We start from the raw sequence: 20,305 nt of genomic DNA on the forward strand, positions 1-20,305 counted from the left end.
GCGGCCGTCTGGAACGCTCTTCCTTCCCGATATTAGGAGCTGTCATCTGCGTTGAAAACGAACTTCTTTAGAACTGCTTTTTGTGTTTAGTTTATTGTCCTTACCCGCCCACCCCCGCACCTCCGATTAGCACGGTTGACTACGTATGGTGGGAAAGGAAGTTCAACGTAAATACACACACTCACAGACAAGACGAAAGGCCACCGATTCTTGACTCGAATCGCTTCGCTGAATCGTGGGCATTCCTCGCATTGCAGCGGTGGGGGGGCGGGGTGCATCATGACCGCCCCTGTCCCAACATTTTATCGGCAAAACTAAGAGCAATTTGTTCATGCGCCGTGACACCGAGTCGCATACCCACAGTATCCAACACACACACAGGTCATTGTGAATGACAGAGTCGTGTACGTTCTCGTGGTGTTCTAGAAGGGCTGGTCACACACATTGTCTCGCTTCGAACTATATCAAGTGCAGTATTTAAATGCCAACAGATAAAAAAAATATATATATAACGTGGGTGCCCAAAACGTATGGCCGAGAGAGAGGTCACTGGTTTTACTCATCGGGAAAGGGCTGAGGAGCCTAACGTTCTTCATTGCTTTAGTCCGCACGCTAAACGCTTACAGACACGCCATCTCCATTGGCTGCGAACTGGGACATTCTTATCGTGCGGGCGTGACACTGAAGCCCATGTGAAGCGGGCAAAGTCCGCCACCGGATTCTTCGTCGGTGAATGGGGATTGTGTTGCTTTGTGAGCGTGCTTGTGTCTGCACGCATGTGTCTGTGCATGTGTCTGTGCATGTGTCTCTGCATGTGTCTGTGCTTGTGTCTGTGCTTTGTGAGCGTGCTTGTGTCTGTCCTTGTGTCTGTGCATGTGTCTGTGCTTGTGTCTGTGCATGTGTCTGTGCATGTGTCTGTGCATGTGTCTGTGCTTGTGTCTGTGCTTTGTGAGCGTGCTTGTCTCTGTGCTTGTGTCTGTGCATGTGTCTGTGCATGTGTCTGTGCATGTGTCTGTGCATGTGTCTGTGCTTGTGTCTGTGCTTTGTGAGCGTGCTTGTGTCTGTGCTTGTGTCTGTGCATGTGTCTGTACATGTGTCTGTGCTTGTGTCTGTGCATGTGTCTGTGCATGTGTCTGTGCTTGTGTCTGTGCATGTGTCTGTGCATGTGTCTGTGCATGTCTGTGCATGTGTCTGTGCACGTGTCTGTGCACGTGTCTGTTCATGTGTCTGTGCACGTGTCTGTTCATGTGTCTGTGCACGTGTCTGTGCATGTGTCTGTGCACACATGTGTGCGGTGGTGCAGCGGTTTGCGCGCTGCGCTACAAACCCGGCTACCCGAGTTCGATTCCCGCGCACGGCCAACACCACCAGTGACGATTATCCGAGCCTATCCTGGGCCTCCCCTAGGTTGACTCGGCCTCAAAATGAATACTTAGTGCGGTGTGCAAACATCGCCACATGGGGACAAAGGTGACCGGGCGTGGTGTTGACCACCCACCCCCCTCGTGTGCCGTGCCGGCCTTCAAAGGTGCTCGTTAACAGCACTTGCCCCAACAGTATGTTAAGGTTATATGGGGGACCTTTGTCTTTGTGCGCGTGGCTGCCACATCCACGTCCGTCGAGGTTTGTTCCCTCGCGTCGTCCTCGTGCGTCCCAAAAGCCTCGCCGGAGGGCGCAGGCGGTCTCCGTTGTATCGGCTGCTTGACGCGGCTACGTTCAGGTGTGCGAGCTCCTCTTTGCGAGCCTGCAGACACGTTCACGTGTGGGGTGGCACGGTGTCTCTGGCAGTCCGGCGATTCTGTCTTTGCTTACGAATGAGGGCGAGTGCCAGCAGATATTTTTTGGCACTTTGCTACGAATGGATTAACATGATGACGATCGCTTGTGTTGCAATCGAAACGTCGTGATTTATTTGATTTTATTTCGATTTAAAGCTTTCGTGACTGCAGGGATTCATCTTCTTGGTTCTTTCGGTAAAGTCACGTAGAAGGGAAGTAATGAAATAATTAAAATAAAACATAATAAAATAATTCTCACGACGTTTCGGCCACAACGGCTGCTTGCGTTGAGAATTATTTTATTATGTTTTATTTTTATTATTTTATTACTTCCCTTCTACGTGACTTTACCGAAAGAACCAAGAAGATTATTTGATTTTATGTCTCACTACGTGACTTTGCCGAAAGAACCAAAGAATGTGGATTCCTGCGGTCACGAAAGTTTCTTGGTATTTGCGCAAAGCGACTCCGGAGCGTACGTTTGGTTGTCGCGAGAAGATGCGTATGACTAGAACACCATGGTTAGCGTCGCTGTGGAGGTTTTTCCTAGGAAGGTAAATCAACGGACAATTGGCTCGTGCTTCCCACACCTGAAACGCCACTTAAATTTTTTTTTTACACATCTCACCGACCACATGGCCTTCTGGGAGTGATTTTTTTCTCCCCAACAGTGTTGGTTTAATACAGTCCAAGGGAACTCTGCACCGGTGTCGACATTCAGTGTCTGATGCAGCAGAGTCCCGGCACGCTTCAAACAATGCTGGTGAATTTGCCAGATGTTTTATGAATACGGGTCCTAGTTCAATTCCAATGTTAGCCTACGGGTAACATCAGTGGCGAGCGATATCTGAACTGGTCCTGAGCCGATACCCTTCCCCACAAATTGACCAGAGTGGTGAAGTATGGTCACCAACGATCCACAAATGCGACGGAGACATCACGACGATGCACCGCCCCGCTGCTCCCGACGCCGGATGTCTGGCTTGACCACCTGAACGTGAAATGATATTTGTTGCGCTGCATCTACAGAGCAAGAAGTCTTTGAGATAAGTTCATAAATGCCATGTGGATATGATACGTATGAGACAGACTGCAGCGTGTATGTTTGCAGGCGATGCTGCATGTGTGTGGTGCCTTGTGCAACTCCGCAGGATTGTGTCTGCGTGCGTCTGCGTGTGTGTCTGCGCGTCTGCGTGTGTGTCTGCGTGTGTGTCTGCATGTCTGCGTGTGTGTCTGCGTGCGTCTGCGTGTGTGTCTGCGCGTCTGCGTGTGTCTGCGTGTGTGTCTGCATGTCTGCGTGTGTGTCTGCGCGTCTGCGTGTGTGTTTGCTTGTGGGGAACAGCAGTGTGGCGGTTGGCGCGCTGCGCTACGAACCCGGCGACCCGAGTTCGATTCCCGCTCACGGCAACCACCGGTGACGATTGTCTGAACCGGTCCTGGGCCTCCACTAGGTTGACTCAGCCTCAAATTAGTACCTGGTGCGTTGTGTAAACATCCGCCACTGGGGAGACAAAGGCGGCCGGGCGTGGTGCTTGCCACCCACCCCCATGCGCGTACTGCTCCGGCCTTCATAGGCGCTACTCGCGAACAGCACTTGCTCCTACAGTCTGTTAACGCTATACGGGGGTGGGTGCATCTTTGTCTTTGTATGCGTGCCTCTAGGTGTTAGCGATGTGAGCGAGGGCCACCGCCATGCCGGGGATCGTGGTGTTTCGACGGCGTTGGTCGGTTGGAAGCGACGACCTCGTTCTTCCGGGGATCTTCCTCTTCCTCCTGCACGCCGTGTGGTAAACCCCCCGCCGCCATCCATCGGGCGGGCGTCCTACACCCGCTCGGCACACGCCGCGCGCGCTCAACGATCGACGTCAAACGTCCGGGCGCCGCGGGGGTGGGTGCGCGCAAAAGCCGTCCCCGCGGCCACTTTAATTTCACGCAGATGTCACGAATCGGTTGGTAGCAGAAATTGAAACGAACAACCCCGTCAAGGATAACGGTGCGTTTTTTTATTCTTACAAACGATAAGCATGACCCCCCCCATTGTCAATGAGGCACACCGATATGCGCGAAGAATAGATATTTAACTAATTACAGATTCGCAGCTTTAACGTACGAATCGCAACCACGGGCACGGGTGGAGGCAATGGCAGCTGAATGTTGTACGAAGAAGCGTAAAGAGAAGCTTCTCTGCTCGCTGTTCTCGTCAAGGAGCACGAACCACCACCATCACGCAAACTCCAGTCATCCTCGCAAGCAGCGGCTTTTGACGAAGCCATCGGACAAAGACGGCGATCACCGCGTCTCGCGATTTTGGATGAGCTTCTGCGGCCGTCTGGAACGCTCTTCCTTCCCGATATTAGCAGCTATGCACTTTTAATCTATGCTGAAAACGAACTGCTTTAGAACTGCTCTTTGTGTTTAGTTTATTGTCCTTACCCGCCCACCCCCGCACCTCCGATTAGCACGGTTGACTACGTATGGTGGGAAAGGAAGTTCATCATCATCAGCAGCAGTAGCAGCAGCAGCGGCTGCTTTGGCTAACCGTCGAATAAAGACGCTCACTGCATCGCGCGCTTTCGGATGCTCCTCTGCGGCCGTCTGGAACGCGCTTCCTGCCGATATTAGGAAGTCACTGGGAGCTACGGCACTTTAAAATCGTCGTCGTCGAGATGGACAAACTCATTTCTTTAGAACTGTGTGGCCAGGTCGCTTCTGAAAAAGAGAAATATAGCTCAGTGGGCTTTACCTGGTACAATAAAAATTAGTTTAGTTATTTTTCAGTTGGGATGTATTGACGCGCAAAACCCCAAGATGTAGCGCTCTCATGCATATTGTGGTTCTCGGCACTGATACTGGACACTGAGGTGTGAATAATTATAGTAATTATAATGATATACATTTCAACTCGTAACGCGCCGCATGCTACTCGCTCGCTCCCGGAGGCGCGAGGAGGAACCACAGACAAGCTGGAAGGGCGGCAGCAGCAGTCAATTCCCCTCCTCCAAGCTCTGCGGTCCTCTATATACCCAGGTGTTATCGGCCAATCAATGAGTGTGCATGTCCGTGGGAGGAATCCGGAGCATTTGGAGGAAACCCACGCGTTTGCGAGGGCACAACACTGAATCCCATACGGACAGGGGGAGATGACATTATTCCACACTTCCTGAACCGCCTTTCTCTCGGCGAGCCGGAGTGCGAGCACCTCCTCGACGCCCACGGCAAGGGCTGCTTTGTACGTACGTGCGTCGGACTTCTTTCGCACCGTACGTAGCCGACCGTGCTAATCGGAGGCACCGGGGGGGGGGGGGGGGGGGGCAGGGGGGGGGCAGGGACAACAAACCAAACCTCGCCACTTCCGCATTGCTAGATTACCAGGCCAAGTGCAACGTAGCCACCGACCACCGGAGCTTTCCAAAAAGGAAGTTGAAGGCGGTGGTTACGGATGGGTCCCGTGCGCTTTTGTCACAGGTGTCGGTGAGCCGGTGGGAAGTGAGCGAGCGGAGCGAGTGAGGCTGTGTGCGTCTTCGGCTTGTGATGGGCGCGTTGAATGGGGTTGTGAGGCTCAAGTCAAGAGACGTGTGCTGTTTGGCAGGCCGCCCACTCAACGGCCTAGTAAGAGTGGAGTTCCGCTGGGGCGTTCAAATTGTGTCGTGATAACGAGCGTTGCCCGTGTTATTTGGCAGTCCGGTGCGTCGTCACTCGAGGAAAGCAACTCGAAAATAATCTTCCTGGGCCCATTGAATACAGGCGGTGGCACGTCGGGGCGCGGGGAAATTTCATGGGAGGATCGGGTTGGCGAACTTGCAGGTTTTTTAAAACAAAACATGGCCGCGGTTTTAAACGTGCGATTCGAGCGGTGAGCAATCGTTCACGGATCGTGAGGTGGCTTTCGTTACGAGGCCGTAGGATGTCTACCAATGTAGGGCTCTTAAACGAGACGGTGGGGGGGGGGGGGGGGTGTAAATTGTCCACGGTTGTTGATCGGGGGGGGGGGGGCGGGGGGGGGTGGGGGTGTAAATTCTCTTGTGAAACACCTGCGGCCTTGCTTTGTTGAACCAGCTCGGACCGCACCTCGCCGTCCGCCCTGCGACGGCGTCGCCGCTCTCACGATTCGCGAGCGCTCCCAAGCCGCACGAAAGGTGCTCCCGGCCCGGCAGTCAAGAAACCGCGTTTTTTTCTCCACAAAACGACGAACGGTCGCCTTCAGAGTGACACGCTCCGTACGCAATCGCGCAAGACGACTTCCGGGGGCGGGGGGGGCAAAAAAAGCGATCGAGAGATTGCGTCGCGGTTGGTCGCGTCGAAACTTTGCCCCCCCTCCGCCGCCGACCCCAACCGCCCCAACGGTTGGCCGCCATCGCCACCATCGCCACCATCGCCGCCATCGCCGCCATCGCCGCCATCGCCACCATCGCCACCATCGCCGCCATCGCCGCCATCGCCGCCATCGCCACCATCGCCACCATCGCCGCCATCGCCGCCATCGCCACCATCGTCGCCATCGCCACCATCGCCACCATCGCCATCGCCGTCGGTGTCCGCTGTCACCACGGCGTCACGCGCGCGCTGTCCTCCCCCGCACCCCCCCCCCTCCCCCAGGCTCGTGGTGCTGTGCGTGGTGCTGTTCGGCGTCCACTTCGACGCGGGCAAGCTATGCTCGCCCACGCTCGTCGACCATGGCAAGGGCTACCTGGGCATCCTGCTGGCGTGCACCGTCGCCGAGGCGGCCATGGTGTGGATGAGCATGCGGGGCAGCATACTGTACACCGAGCCGCGGAGATTCATGCAGCACATCATCTACATCCGACTGGGTACGACGCGAGCGCGAGGGCACACCGCACGAGGAGCGTTCGGCCCTGCCGTCGCTTTTGTCGAAAAGCTTTATTTGTTATCTGTCAACAGCAACAACAACAACGTACGTGAGCTGGCGGGTGAGAGCCTCAGCTGTGATTAAATGTGGTGTCTCAGAGTGTGGTGAGTCGATGGCGTGAGCCCCGGTCGTCAATGACTTTCAGAGACCCGTAGACTCGCAAAGAGACTTGCCATAGAGACCCATAGACTCGCACAGAGACTTGCCATAAATACCTATAGACTCTCACAGAGACTTGCATAGAGACCCATAGACTCACAGAGAATTGCATAGAAACCCATAGACTCGCACAGATAATTGCATAGAGACCCATAGACCCGCACAGAGACTTGCCATAGATTCCTATAGACTCTCACAGAGACTTGCACAGAGACCCATAGACTCGCACAAACACTTGCATAGAGACCCATCAACTAACACAGAGACTTGCCATAGAGACCTATAAACTCACAGAGAAATGCATAGAAACCCATAGACTCGCACAGATAATTGCATAGAGACCCATAGACTCGCACAGAGACTTGCATAGAGACCCATAGACTCGCACAAACACTTGCATAGAGACCCATCAACTAACACAGAGACTTGCCATAGAGACCTATAAACTCACAGAGAAATGCATAGAAACCCATAGACTCGCAGAGATAATTGCATAGAGACCCATAGACTCGCACAAAGACTTGCACAGAGACCCATAGACTCGCACAAAGACTTGCATAGAGACCCATCAACTAACACAGAGACTTGCCATAGAGACCTATAAACTCACAGAGAATTGCATAGAAACCCATAGACTCGCAGAGATAATTGCATAGAGACCCATAGACTCGCACAAAGACTTGCACAGAGACCCATAGACTCGCACAAAGACTTGCATAGAGACCCATCAACTAACACAGAGACTTGCCATAGAGACCTATAAACTCACAGAGAATTGCATAGAAACCCATAGACTCGCAGAGATAATTGCATAGAGACCCATAGACTCGCACAAAGACTTGCACAGAGACCCATAGACTCGCACAAAGACTTGCACAGAGACCCATAGACTCGCACAGATAATTAATTGCATAGAGACCCATCGACTTGCATATGGCGAGTTGTGATTCAATCGGGGGTATCTCCGAGTGCCAGATATTTCTAGTTGACAATTACTGCAGAGACACCCATCACATAGGGCGGTGTGCACATCACTGTGCCGCCACTCCTCAGAGTTATATGAATTTGATACGATAACACAGACAGACAGATAAGGATATGATTGATTACTGTTAAACAAAAAAAACCTCATCAATTTTGACATTCAGGTGGCTCAACCACAAAAGGTTTCCCAGCGGAATGTTTTACAGCTCGCTTTGTGCGAGCGGGTACATTTCTCGCCGGCAAGACGTCGCCTAATAAACGGATGCCGCTCGGACAGCTGGGTGATATGGGTAAAGGAGAACCTTCTACGAACTCTGTCGGGCCATGAAGGGACATGACAACAAAATTCTTTTTCGGTAAAGTCACGTTGGTAAAAAATAAAATAAAATAAATGAAAAGAACTAAACGTAGTTGTTTTCATTTTTTTATTTTTTTTAAACAACTAAATTTAGTTGTTTTCATTTATTGTTGTTTTCATTTATTTTATTTTTTACTTACGTGACTTTACCGAAAAAACCAAAGAGTATGAATCCTTGCAGTCACGAAAGCTTCAAATCTAGAAACAACTTAATTTGCTACAAAATCATCGTGCGCTGTGGGCCAAGAACACTTAACGAGTAAACGGAGAGTTGAGGATCACCGTAGTCACCTAAAATAAAAGAGGATGTTTGATCGTTCGGGCCCAAATCCCTTCCGTTGCCAGTGCTTTCCCATCGGCGTTTGTTTGAGCCGGCAAAACAACCGGGAGCGCCGGCAAATGTCGTAGCAACGCGCCGGCAGTAGCGACGACGACGCGTCAAGGGATACCACGTTAATAACGGAATGTTTACGTAAGCTTCTTGGATCTCTCGCATCGTAGATCATTTACGAAAGCCGCGTCTCTTAAAAAAGAACAAACAAAAAACCTCAAGTGTTAAAATAATAAAATCGGCTGACTTAAGCCACTGAAGCTGCAATAACCGAATGAAAAAAACATGCCCCACCGAAGTGGGCAAAACCACTTCCGCGGGTGATTCGCACGCACAGGCACGCAACGGGACTGTGACCCACGCCACCTCCCCGCCATCGCCTCGCTCGGCGGCAAAGGGGAATTCAACGAGGGCCCCCCTCGGAGCCGGTCACGTGACCACGGGAAGCATCGGCACTGCTGCTGCTGCTGCTGCTACTACCACCGCACGGGCCGGGAGCAGCGACGGCCGTTAGCTTTGCCTCTGTGCTGCCCCGGGGGGTGACTGTCCGCAGCGAGTGTGGCTGCGGTGGTGTCTGCTCGCGCCATGCGGCAAGCGGCGCCTGGGTTCGAATCCCGATTCGGGTGCGAGCGTGATCGGTTCCCATTTCCACCGCATTTTGATAGCATTTCACGTGAACATACTCAGACACTGGCAGCTGTCCATCCCGCATCGGATTTTATGTTCCTGTCTGGCGGCATCTAGGCCCGTTTATCCTTGTTCTAATCAGCACAGTAACGTAGGCGTGACATTTACAACTTCATATTTATAAAACATTTTTCGTCATCATCATCGGGATCCTTGGGGCAGATGGCCCGTTGGTATCCACTGCACATTTTGTGCAGCGGACACCTACGGGCAAATCTGTCCACTACACCTGTAGCGGAGTGGACGCCTACACAGTGCCAAAATGTTTGAAGAACTACGGAGGCAATTGTATAGTTGCCTTTCAAACCATTCCTGCAATCTGGAGGCGGGAGGGGGGTACCTCTTAATCTACTGGTAAAGATGGGAAAAAGACAACAGAAGGAGAGGGAGTTTCCTTGTACAAATGCCTGCAGTCTAGCTCAGCGCACCACTTCAAGATGCCCGCAGCCACCGCCGCGGCAGGCAGTCGTGCGTGGCGAAAGCCCCGAGAGGAGAGGAGAACGTGTCAACGCGCGGTAGCCCACAGCCCACGACGACTACGCTTGCGAACGCTCGGAGTGATCGCTCCGCTCGCACTACTTTTGCGTGTTCGACATCCACATCCTCGCAAAGCTGGAGCTCGCCTCGCACGGCCTTGTTTTGCGGCATTGTTTTCTCGTCTTCTTTGGTCGCGAGCGGGTTCGTGTCCTCAAAATGTTTGTCCGTCCTTTGCTTACGGAGACAAAGGCAAACATTTCTCCCCGCCCCCCCCTCCCCTGTATAGCTTTTAACAAAAAGTTGGGGCAAGTGTTGTTTGCGAGCACCTATTAGGCTGGAACGGTACACGAGAGAGTGAGTGGTCAGGAGTGGAGTTTTAACAGACAAGGCCCAATCTGTGTTACCAAATCAGTCTTCAAATGTTGCAGACATTGGTGTTTATATCGTCTTTCATTCTTTCCTTACTTCTTTCGCACGCCCATTTGAAAAGCAACTTACAAAACATGGGGCTGTGCACTTTGAAATCTAGATTGAAAGTCATTTCTTTCCCACCGTACCTCCGATTACCACTGTTGGCTACGTACGGTGCGAAAGAAGTTCAACATACTGCTGTACATTTCCTCATGATAAGCCACTTCGTTGAGCTATCATTCGTGATGGCCAGGTCGCTGCTGAAAAAGAGCTACATAGCTCTGTGGGGCCTTACCTGGTAAAATAAAAATCGTTTAATAGTTTGAAAAGTTCGTTTTATTTGATGGATAGCCTCCGTGCCTCCTGTGCAAGCGTGCACTGGGCAGGGGTCAGTCACGTGGTGCACAGATTCACTTCGCCACGACAGGGCGGCTCTTTCATTGATACAAAGCGAATCCTCGCCACCGTTGTCTCTTCGCTGTCAGTCTGACCTCACGACCAAGCGGGCGACCGGACTGGCGACTATTAATAAAATGTCATTATAAAATGTTTCCACCTCGTTGGGCAGAACTCCGTCGTGGACAATTTGAATCACAATTTAAATTAATGCAAAAGGATCAAATTGAACACAAATTGCGACCGTAAATGTGCAAAGCGCGAGGCCGTTATTTCCCCAGAGATGAAATTAGCATCCAAATATTCTCTTCCTTGTGGAGTAAATTTCCGGGCCCCGCACGGCGAGTCCCTGCGTTGTGGACCGGCGGCACCACGGCGGCGTTGGCGGTTCGCTGCACGCGGCGCCCCTTGAACTCGGCCGCCTGAGTTCAATTCCCGGCCACGGCTCACGTCACGGATGAGCGATATTTGACCCGATCACGAGGTCGCCGGTTTACCGCTCCCCCCTCTCACACCCCCACCCCCCAATTCACGCTGACCACTGTGATGAAGTATGGTCAGACGGATCCCAACAAGCCGGCACGATGGTGGGCGACCTTCGTTCAGCGGTGGCTTTGACAAAGGGCTGTAAATCAATGACGGGGTGAGATGGGGTTGCGTATCAACTCAACTATTTTTACTTTACCTGTTCAAGGCCCACTGCGGCTACAGAGTTCTTTTTCAGAAGCGACCTGGCCACGAACGATAGCTCAACGAAGTGGCTTATCACGTGGAAATTTATAGCAGCCAAATAAACGTGGGCGGAAAAACTGGATGACCCGGATAAAAATCCACGGTGGCCACAAGGAGAGCGAGAGAGAGAGGGAGAGACATGCAAACTCTCCAAATATACAGGCATCAGGGTCAGGGTTGAGCCCACGATCTCTTGTAAACAAGGCGAGGTAGTTAACATCTCGCCACCGTGATGATGAGCATGAAAGGAAAGAAGGGAGTCGAGCAGAGATGATAGGAATAGGCACGAGAGGCCATGCTGCGTCTACTGTGGTGTCCCTGGCTCGTCCGCGCCGCGTTTTGTACGTAAGTTGAACTTATTTCGCACCGTCCGGAGCCAACCGTGCTGATCGGAGGTGCGGTGGAAGGGTGACGAACTAAAACACAAAAAGCACTTCCAAAGAAATGAGTTTTCAACCTCGATATAAATAACGCGATCGAAGCCAAAAACCTTTATTATGAATAATGCTGGCCGCGAAAGCCTGCGTGTTAAACTCGATTTAAAAATGCATAGCTCCAGTGGCTTTCCGAATAGTAGCACAACAACGCGCGTGTGACTCATTGTTGAGCAGCGGAAAGTAAGAGTCGCACAGCGCATAGGAATTTTCACAGTCGTCGATCAAGCTTTCGTCTTTTCTCCCCGTCGCCGGCATTACTTTCGCGTTGCAAGAAATCTACGGATAGCAGCACGGGCGACAGGATTAATGAATAACGGGGGATGACGTAACTCGCGAGACCTTTCGTTGTCATTTTAAGACGCGCGCACGCACGGCGCGCGGCCAAAATGCGACCCCGTCGACGAATGGCAATGTAGCATTTAATTTGTGAAAGCGTTACGTACGGAGATGTTTTATTTATCCTCTCGCTCTGAAATTATTCTCGTCTGCCCCGCCCCCCCCCCTGCCGCCCCCCCCCCCAACCTCTTAATTTACGCTCGCAATTTTACGCTCGCGTGGGATTGGCCTCGTTGCGCCCTGCGACGTGATTTAACGCGCGGCGAACGAGTTGTTGGGCGCGCGACTTCAGCGTCGCCCGACTCCGCCGCGGTTCCGAGCGAACGTTGCTTGACCTCGTTTCTGCTGGATACAAATTGGGTGGGGGGCGGTGGGCGGTGGGCGGTGGGGGGGAGGGAGAGAGCGGGGGTCCGTGGTGGGAGTTACCGAGATTGAACTTGGTGTCTGATCTGTCACACACTCCCGTCTGCAAATCCACGGGGATCTGCAGATTACAGGGAGGAGAATCGTAGCAGCCCCCCCACCCCCCCCACCGCTTCCTCTGACCCTGCAGAGAAGAAATGATTGTGGGTGAGTGGGTGGATGATGGATAAAAGGATCTAAAGGTTTTATTTTGAATATCATATCATCACCCCCCCCCCCCCTCCACCGACTTTACGAATTGGCTGTGTCGGCTGGTGCTGGCGGGTTTAGCGACACGTTTTTATTTACGCAATCTTACACCCCCCCCCCCCCAAAAAAAAAAAAAACCCTTGATTGTGATAAATATTTGCCGCGAAATTCAACTCTACGTGTTGAACCCATTGAAGCGCAGCCATGTTGTATAACTCGGCCCTCATTACAAGTACCACATTCTGCAGGCCGGTCTTCGAAGGCGGCTGTGTTTTTTTTTCCGGCTTTCGTGCTCACGCCCCGTTGTCCCTCGCACGGACGCGTCGGGCGGGCGGCCGGCGTGGGGACGAGCGAAGATGCTCGGCCCCGGCCAGAGGTCGCAAACGGGTTTTGATTTCTTACCCGTACCCGGCCGCACCAGGGTCGCAAACGGGTACCCTACCCGATACCCGGCCGTACCCGTACCCTACCCGTACCCGGCCGGGTACGGGTAGGGTACAGGTATCGGGTACCCGATTGCGACCTCTGGGATGAAGCCATGTTGCAGGCGCGGGTGAGTTGATTCTAGGAACTTGAATTGTGAGAAGAGACAAGACGTTGGGAAATGAGTGACAAACGGTGACTCACCAGTGACTCACGGACTACCCGTACCCGTACCCGGCCGCACCAGAGTCGCACACGGGTACCCGTACCCGTACCCGGCCGGGTACGGGTAGCCGGATATCGGGTAGGGTACGGGTATCGGGTACCCGGTTGCTACCTCTGGCCCCGGCTCTTTGACGTCTGATTTCCGCCCCGCCCCGCCTGCCCGTTTTCGTTTCAGCAATTCTCGTTGTGGAATTTGTCTACTCCATCGTCGGCGTGGTGTGGATACTCACGTACTACTTTTCCTGCGACGACACCGTGGCGCGCAGCGTCACCGCCGGTGAGTGAATCGGAATATTTATTGTCTTCATGATAAAAACGTTTTTTTGGGTTAGATCGCGTAAGTGTGTAAACGTGTCGTAACCCTCCACCACCCGACACAGCCAATTAGTAAGGGATTTGTCATGTAAATTACAAGCGAAACGTCGTACTCAAATTGTAAGCGTTGTGGATTTACTCTCCAACACACCGGTGGGCTGAAGTAGTAACTGATTAGCGTTTTGTTCACATGACAAACCCCTTACTAATGGGCTGCGTCGGATGGTGGAGGGTTACGCCACATTCATACTTGGGCGATCGAACCCAAAACACCTTTTACTATGATTAATATTGGTCGCGAAAGTGTCCTACGTGTTAAGCAGATTTATTGTTTACTTGGAGGAATTCGATGAGCTATGAAGGTCCACAGCTGTCCAGTAGGGGAATAGGGTTCGAACCGCTACAACAACAACAAACGGTACGAAAAACACGACAGGAGTGCAAAGTACAAGAAGTGCGTGGGGAGGGGTCACCTTTTTATTTTTAGTTCGCTTGTCATACGATCCATCGATTAAAACCAACGAGAATTTGCATTTTTTTACTCTCGCGTTGGGTTGCATATTTTTAAAAAGGTGTGCGCATTTATTTCACGTCGTTATCAACATCAACCGTGATTGCAGATTCTGCTGATTGCGAGCGCATTCATATTTCCCGTGTCAGAATCAGAATATGTATTACTCTTTGGTTCTTTCGGTAAAGTCGCGTATAAAGAGAAAGTAATAAATTAAATACTAGCATACGACGTTTCGATTGCAACACAAGCAATCATTATCATCAGGTATAAATGAAATAGAAACACAAATGTAGTTTACTTAGAAATGTAGTGTAATACAAGACAGAGTCGGATAACATAACAGTCAACACCCTACCTGGTTGATTACGTTCTTCCTGAGAATGCTAAATTTGAGAGAGGAAGAACGTAATCAACCAGGTAGGGTGTTGACTGTTATGTTATCCGACTCTCTGTTGTATTACATTACATTTCTATGTATACTAGATTTGTGTTTCTATTTCATTTATACCTGATGATTGCTTGTGTTGCAATCGAAACGTCGTATGCTAGTATTTAATTTATTATTTTCTCTTTATATGTGACTTTACCGAAAGAACCAAAGAGTAATTCCTGCAGTCACGAAAGCTCCAAATTAAGTTAGAATATGTATTGTATACTGGAGGAATCCGATGAGCTACAAAGCTCTGTTTCACAGGGGCAGGATGAAGCGGGATGCTCACGGTGGGGAGAGACCGGGTGTGGAGACAGGGGTAAGATGAAGCCGGGCAATCAGAGTCGTTGCTTCCGGCGGGGGAGAGGAGTGGACCGTGCCATCGCGAGCTTGTAAGGGTTGCTGACCCCATGCCCATAGCGGACATCTGTTGAAACGGAGCTCCATGGTTCGTCGGATGCCTCCGGCAGACTAAATAAAGATTCCGACCCCGAAAGATTCCGAGGTGTTGTCGTCGGTCACGAGATGCTCAAGTGTACGCCACGTGGGCAGCGAGCGGGTGATGTATTATCTCGGTGAGGCAATAGCTGCAGCAGTTGACGCTAAAGCGCCAATAGCTAACGAACACCTTCACGGGAAGTCTCAGTGGGGGGGATCGATGTACGATGAAAGTGCCCCGACACCCCCACCTCCTTCACCTGTGTCGTATTACTCTGATCACCCCCTCCTCCACGTGCGCTGTGCTCCAGAAACCTTGCGTCAGATCCCCTTGGTCGAACTCTGCTGAATGGGAGGGTCGCTCCTTCTCTGATGCTGCTGCTGCCGCCTCTGTCTAGAAACCCCCCTCTTCCCTTCCACTGTCTGAAACTCCAACGTCGCTCCCCCCTCCCTACCGCCGTTCAAGCCGTGACACGAGACCCTACGATGTATTTTCCCCACAGCGATCTCCGTCTCTCTGTCTCTCTGCCGCTATGCCCTGGAGTCTCCCCCCCCCCCCTGACCTTCACCCTCTTCTTCTCGCCTCCAAAAATAACCTCGGGCAAATAACCGAACCGCAACGAGCCCTCCGTGCGTCCCGTGAAAATGGGGTCGTGCCCTAGCGCGCGCGCGTGTCTCGTCGCCGCCCTTCGCAGGGGCTCGTCGAGATGCGGCAGCGTGTTCTCAGACGCTCGCTTCGTCGTCGTCGCGCGCAGCGTCGTACCCGTCCACGCTCGGGGGGGGGGGGGGGGGGGGGCTTACTCTTTGGTTCTTTCGGTAAAGTGACGTATAAAGATAAAGTAATAAATTAAATACTAGCATACGACGTTTCGATTGCAACACAAGCAATCATCATCAGGTATAAATGAAATCTAACCAGAGAACTATAGACAGACATAAGCAGACAGATATCACCAAGATACATAGAGAGAGAGTAACAGAGGCACAGAGAGGGAGATCGTCTCTGTGGGGTGGCCTTAAATAGACAGAGGGGGGGGGGGGGGGTGGGGGCGGAGAGAGGGAGGGGTTAAGATCGGGGGGGGGGGGGGGTTGTTCGTCTATCGGGTCCCCACTCCGTCTCGACCCGTCGTCTCGACCCGTCGTCTCGACCTCGAACTGCGTCCCGTCGAGTGCCGCCGCTCGTCGCAGTACGACGGAGGACGGCGCAGGTGCACGAGGGCCCGCCTTAGCCACTTGTCGCTGGGCCCTGCCCGTTGGCACCACCCAAGTTCACTCTCATTAGCGGGGGGTTCATCACTGATAATGTGGTTCGGGTTCGCCCCCCCACATAACAGCTCTACTACCCCCCCCCCCCAATCCTCGCCCACCCACCAATTTTAAGAAAAGCTGGAGACAGGCTTGATGTGCGGATATGCACCCAGCCTGGCACGGGCATAGCGATGACGTTACCAAGAGTATCAGATGCTGCTCGTCAGGATTTTCTGCATGTTAATGAAGGCGTGCCGGTGTTATGTAACTGTGTATTGTGCCATCACAAAAACAAACGTTGCGTGTGCATACTTGTGGTCCTTTTGAAATACGAGTTGTCTGAGTGTGTTTCTTAATCGTCCATACAGTTTCGATTTAAATCTTTCGTGACTGCAGGGATTCATCTTCTTGGTTCTTTCGGTAAAGTCATCACGTAGAAGGAAAGAATAGAATAGTAAAAATAAAACATAATAAAATCATTCTCACGACGTTTCGGCCACAACGCTAGCAGCCGTCCTCAGGTGAAGAACAGGTCTGTCGGATAGACAGCATCTGAAGTTTTGAGTCTGGTGGTGTAAATGTAGCGCCGGTGAGAAAAGCAAATAGAATGCAGCCGATCTCATTAGGCCTCTGAAACCTAAGCGGGTTTGAGCCTGGGTAGTGTTTGGATGGGTGACCGCTTCCGCGCATAGAGCAGCTGCTGTAGGCTGCCGCATCTGAGTCACGTCGTCAGCAGAGGCCAGTGCGGCGAAAACCCATTGTTGCCGCTGTACTTTGATTCGGTGTCTATGCTCCCCACATTCATGAACTTGCACTGATCGACACGGCGTGGCACGGGGAATGACAAACGGGGCTGTACGTGTGCGCACGCGTACTAAACCGTCAGTGGGCCAAGTTGCCACGCTGCACGCGCGACGGGGAGAGTGTGCGAGTGTGCGGCAGCGGGGAGAGAGCGTGACCGCGATCGGAAGACTCGCACGGCACGCGGGAGCCCTTGGCCTAGTCGGTGGATTGACCAGAAAGGGCTGAATTTTATTTTTTTATCTTCTTGGTTCTTTCGGTAAAGTCACGTAGAATTGAAATAATAAAATAATAAAAATAAAACATAATAAAATAATTCTCACGACGTTTCGGCCACAACGCAAGCAGCCGTCCTCAGGTGAAGAACAGGTCTGTCGAGGAGTCAGTCTGTCGAAACGTCGTGAGAATTATTTTATTATGTTGTATTTTTATTATTTTATTATTTCCCTTCTACGTGACTTTACCGAAAGAACCAAGAAGATGAATCCCTGCAGTCACGAAAGCTTTAAATCGAAATGTATTTTTTGAGTGAAGTTGGCATTCGCACACGACTCCCCCCCCCCCCACCCCCCCCCCCCCCCCACCACACGCTTGCCATCTGCGTCCCTTCTTTTGGCAGGGATCGTGACGTGCAACTGGTTTGTGATCATCGGAGTGTGCATCACGCTCACCTGCGTCTTCGACAGCACCGGCAGGACTTTCGTCAAGCTGCAGGCCAGGAAGAGCCGGCAGCGGTCTCTCACGACCTTTAACCTCCGGTGAGAATGTTGATTCTTTCCTCTGGGCCGGGATGGTGGCATGTGGTGTGTGGGGTTGGTGGTCCTATCTCTCCAGCTGTTTTAGCAGCGCCCTGCAAGTCCAGCTGTTTTAGCAACGCCCCGGGAAGTCCAGCTGTTTTAGCAGCGCCCTGCAAGTCCAGCTGTTTTAGCAGCGTCCTGCAAGTCCAGCTGTTTTAGCAGCGCCCTGCAAGTCCAGCTGTTTTAGCAGCGCCCTGCAAGTCCAGCTGTTTTAGCAGCGCCCTGCAAGTCCAGCTGTTTTAGCAGCGCCCTGCAAGTCCAGCTGTTTTAGCAGCGCCCTGCAAGTCCAGCTGTTTTAACAGCGCCCTGCAAGTCCAGCTGTTTTAGCAACGCCCCGGGAAGTCCAGCTGTTTTAGCAGCACCCTGCAAGTCCAGCTGTTTTAGCAGCGCCCTGCAAGTCCAGCTGTTTTAGCAGCGCCCTGCAAGTCCAGCTGTTTTAGCAGCGCACTGCAAGTCCAGCTGTTTTAGCAGCGCCCTGCAAGTCCAGCTGTTTTAGCAGCGCCCTGCAAGTCCAGCTGTTTTAGCAGCGCCCTGCAAGTCCAGCTGTTTTAGCAGCGCCCTGCAAGTCCAGCTGTTTTAGCAGCGCCCTGCAAGTCCAGCTGTTTTAGCAGCGCCCTGCAAGTCCAGCTGTTTTAGCAGCGCCCTGCAAGTCCAGCTGTTTTAGCAACGCCCCGGGAAGTCCAGCTGTTTTAACAGCGCCCTGCAAGTCCAGCTGTTTTAACAGCGCCCTGCAAGTCCAGCTGTTTTAGCAGCGCCCTGCAAGTCCAGCTGTTTTAGCAACGCCCCGGGAAGTCCAGCTGTTTTAACAGCGCCCTGCAAGTCCAGCTGTTTTAACAGCGCCCTGCAAGTCCAGCTGTTTTAACAGCGCCCTGCAAGTCCAGCTGTTTTAGCAGCGCCCTGCAAGTCCAGCTGTTTTAGCAGCGCCCTGCAAGTCCAGCTGTTTTAGCAGCGCCCCGGGAAGTCCCGCAAGCGCGTAGCCAGAAGGCAACTGGGGTGCCGTGTTGAGCGCGGAGCGACTCATTTGTCGATCGCGGTCGGGGTCGGGAAGAAGCCATGGGCCGATGCTGTCACGCCACGCTTCTGCGTTTCCATTGTGAGGCGGATGGGCGCAGTGGTGAGTGTTCCGTTATCCAACGCTGTGGTGTCAGGTGGTTGGTGGATCACGCGGCTTTGCCAAACTGCAAGGTGGCCACGAAGATAGGCAGCATAGCAAATGGGTTATATAATCCCTCTGTGTTTACCTTTTGACTAGTTTCACAATTGATGACAAGGCACGGTGCGATGGTGGCCACGGTAAAACGCGTGTGTGCCATCATCTCAAAGGATTATACTGGGCGAAACATTTCAGTGAACGAATAACAATAACTTTTTTTAAAGGGCTGAGAGTGGCACGAGCTTGCAGTTTCAGAGGCTGTACCTTTCTCCTTTTTACGGCACCTAAGTTTGGAATGACGTTGAAAATCCGGTTTTTATTTTCATTCGACTCGCTCAATGTTTTTCGTAATCCTGGGCGTCTCTATGGACAAGCAAACGTCCGATTTTATTTTATTCATGAAACCCCTGAAGGCGCAGGCAGGTGGGCCGGTGCTGAAACTACCCCCCCCACCCTCCCGCGCTTCCTGGCGACGGTGTCGCAGCACGCGCGATGCGCGCGCGTGACCTCATGCGCCGTCTCCACTCGGCAAGCAAAAGGGAAATAGGCGAAAGACTCCACGCGATCGAAAATGCCACCACAAGACTTCTCGCCCACCCATAAAGACAAAGGTCTCCCATATAACCTGAACAGACTGTTGGGGCAAGTGCCATTTGCGGGTAGCAGCGCCTATGATGGCCGGCACGGCACGCGAGGGGGGAGGGTGGCCAGCACCACGCCTGACCGCCTTTGTATCCCGAGTGGCGATGTTTACACATTGCACCAGGTACACATTTGAGGCTCAGTCGACCTAGGGGAGGCCCAGGACCAGTTCAGATAATCGTCACTGGTGTAAGCCGTGAGCAGGGAATCAAACTCGGGTCGCCAGGTTTTGGAGCACAGTGCGCTAACCACTACACTACCGCTCACCTCAAAATGCCTATGCCAGACTTTTCACTCACCCACACACACAAACGAGTTCACGTTACCCCAATATTCCAATCCCTCCGCCGGCCTCCAATCCATTCCCAGATAAATTTTCAAGATCACACTCACCGTGATCAAAATCTCCCTCTCTCCGTTGCATGTATGTATGTATGCTGAACTTCTCTCGCATCGTACGTAGCCAACCGTGCTAATCGGAGGTGCATGCAGTGTGCACTCCGGTAACGCGCGATGTTGATTCTAAGTGTGGAGGGAAAAAACCGGAGGACCCGGAAAAAACTCCGTGTATGCCCGGCGAGTTGGTTAACATCTCGGCACCATGGCACGGAGGAAAAGCCTGAGAGGATGACGCTACAGTGAGGGAAAAAAGTATTTGATCCCCTGCTGATTTTGTACGTTTGCCCACTGACAAAGAAATGTTTTGCAAAGGGGGTCAAATACTTATTTCCTTCATTAAAATGCAAATCTATTT

At 52.3% G+C, this 20,305-nt stretch overlaps 1 protein-coding gene across 1 annotated transcript in view; it reads left to right on the forward strand.

Moving 5' to 3' along the window:
• The first annotated feature begins 3,230 nt into the window (after positions 1-3,230).
• LOC133341787 (diacylglycerol lipase-alpha-like) overlaps positions 3,231-20,305 on the forward strand; it is a 52,257-nt gene continuing 35,182 nt past the window's right edge. The window contains exons 1-4 of the mRNA XM_061550505.1: positions 3,231-3,565; positions 6,375-6,586; positions 13,389-13,490; positions 17,579-17,717. Coding sequence (XP_061406489.1) covers positions 3,471-3,565; positions 6,375-6,586; positions 13,389-13,490; positions 17,579-17,717 — 548 coding nt within the window. The 5' untranslated portion in view covers positions 3,231-3,470. The remainder of the gene's footprint in view (positions 3,566-6,374; positions 6,587-13,388; positions 13,491-17,578; positions 17,718-20,305) is intronic.

The sequence above is a fragment of the Lethenteron reissneri genome, chromosome 2 (genome assembly GCF_015708825.2).
Source record: "Lethenteron reissneri isolate LAM-NWPU_2019-01 chromosome 2, ASM1570882v1, whole genome shotgun sequence".
Taxonomy (NCBI): Eukaryota; Metazoa; Chordata; class Hyperoartia; order Petromyzontiformes; family Petromyzontidae; genus Lethenteron; species Lethenteron reissneri.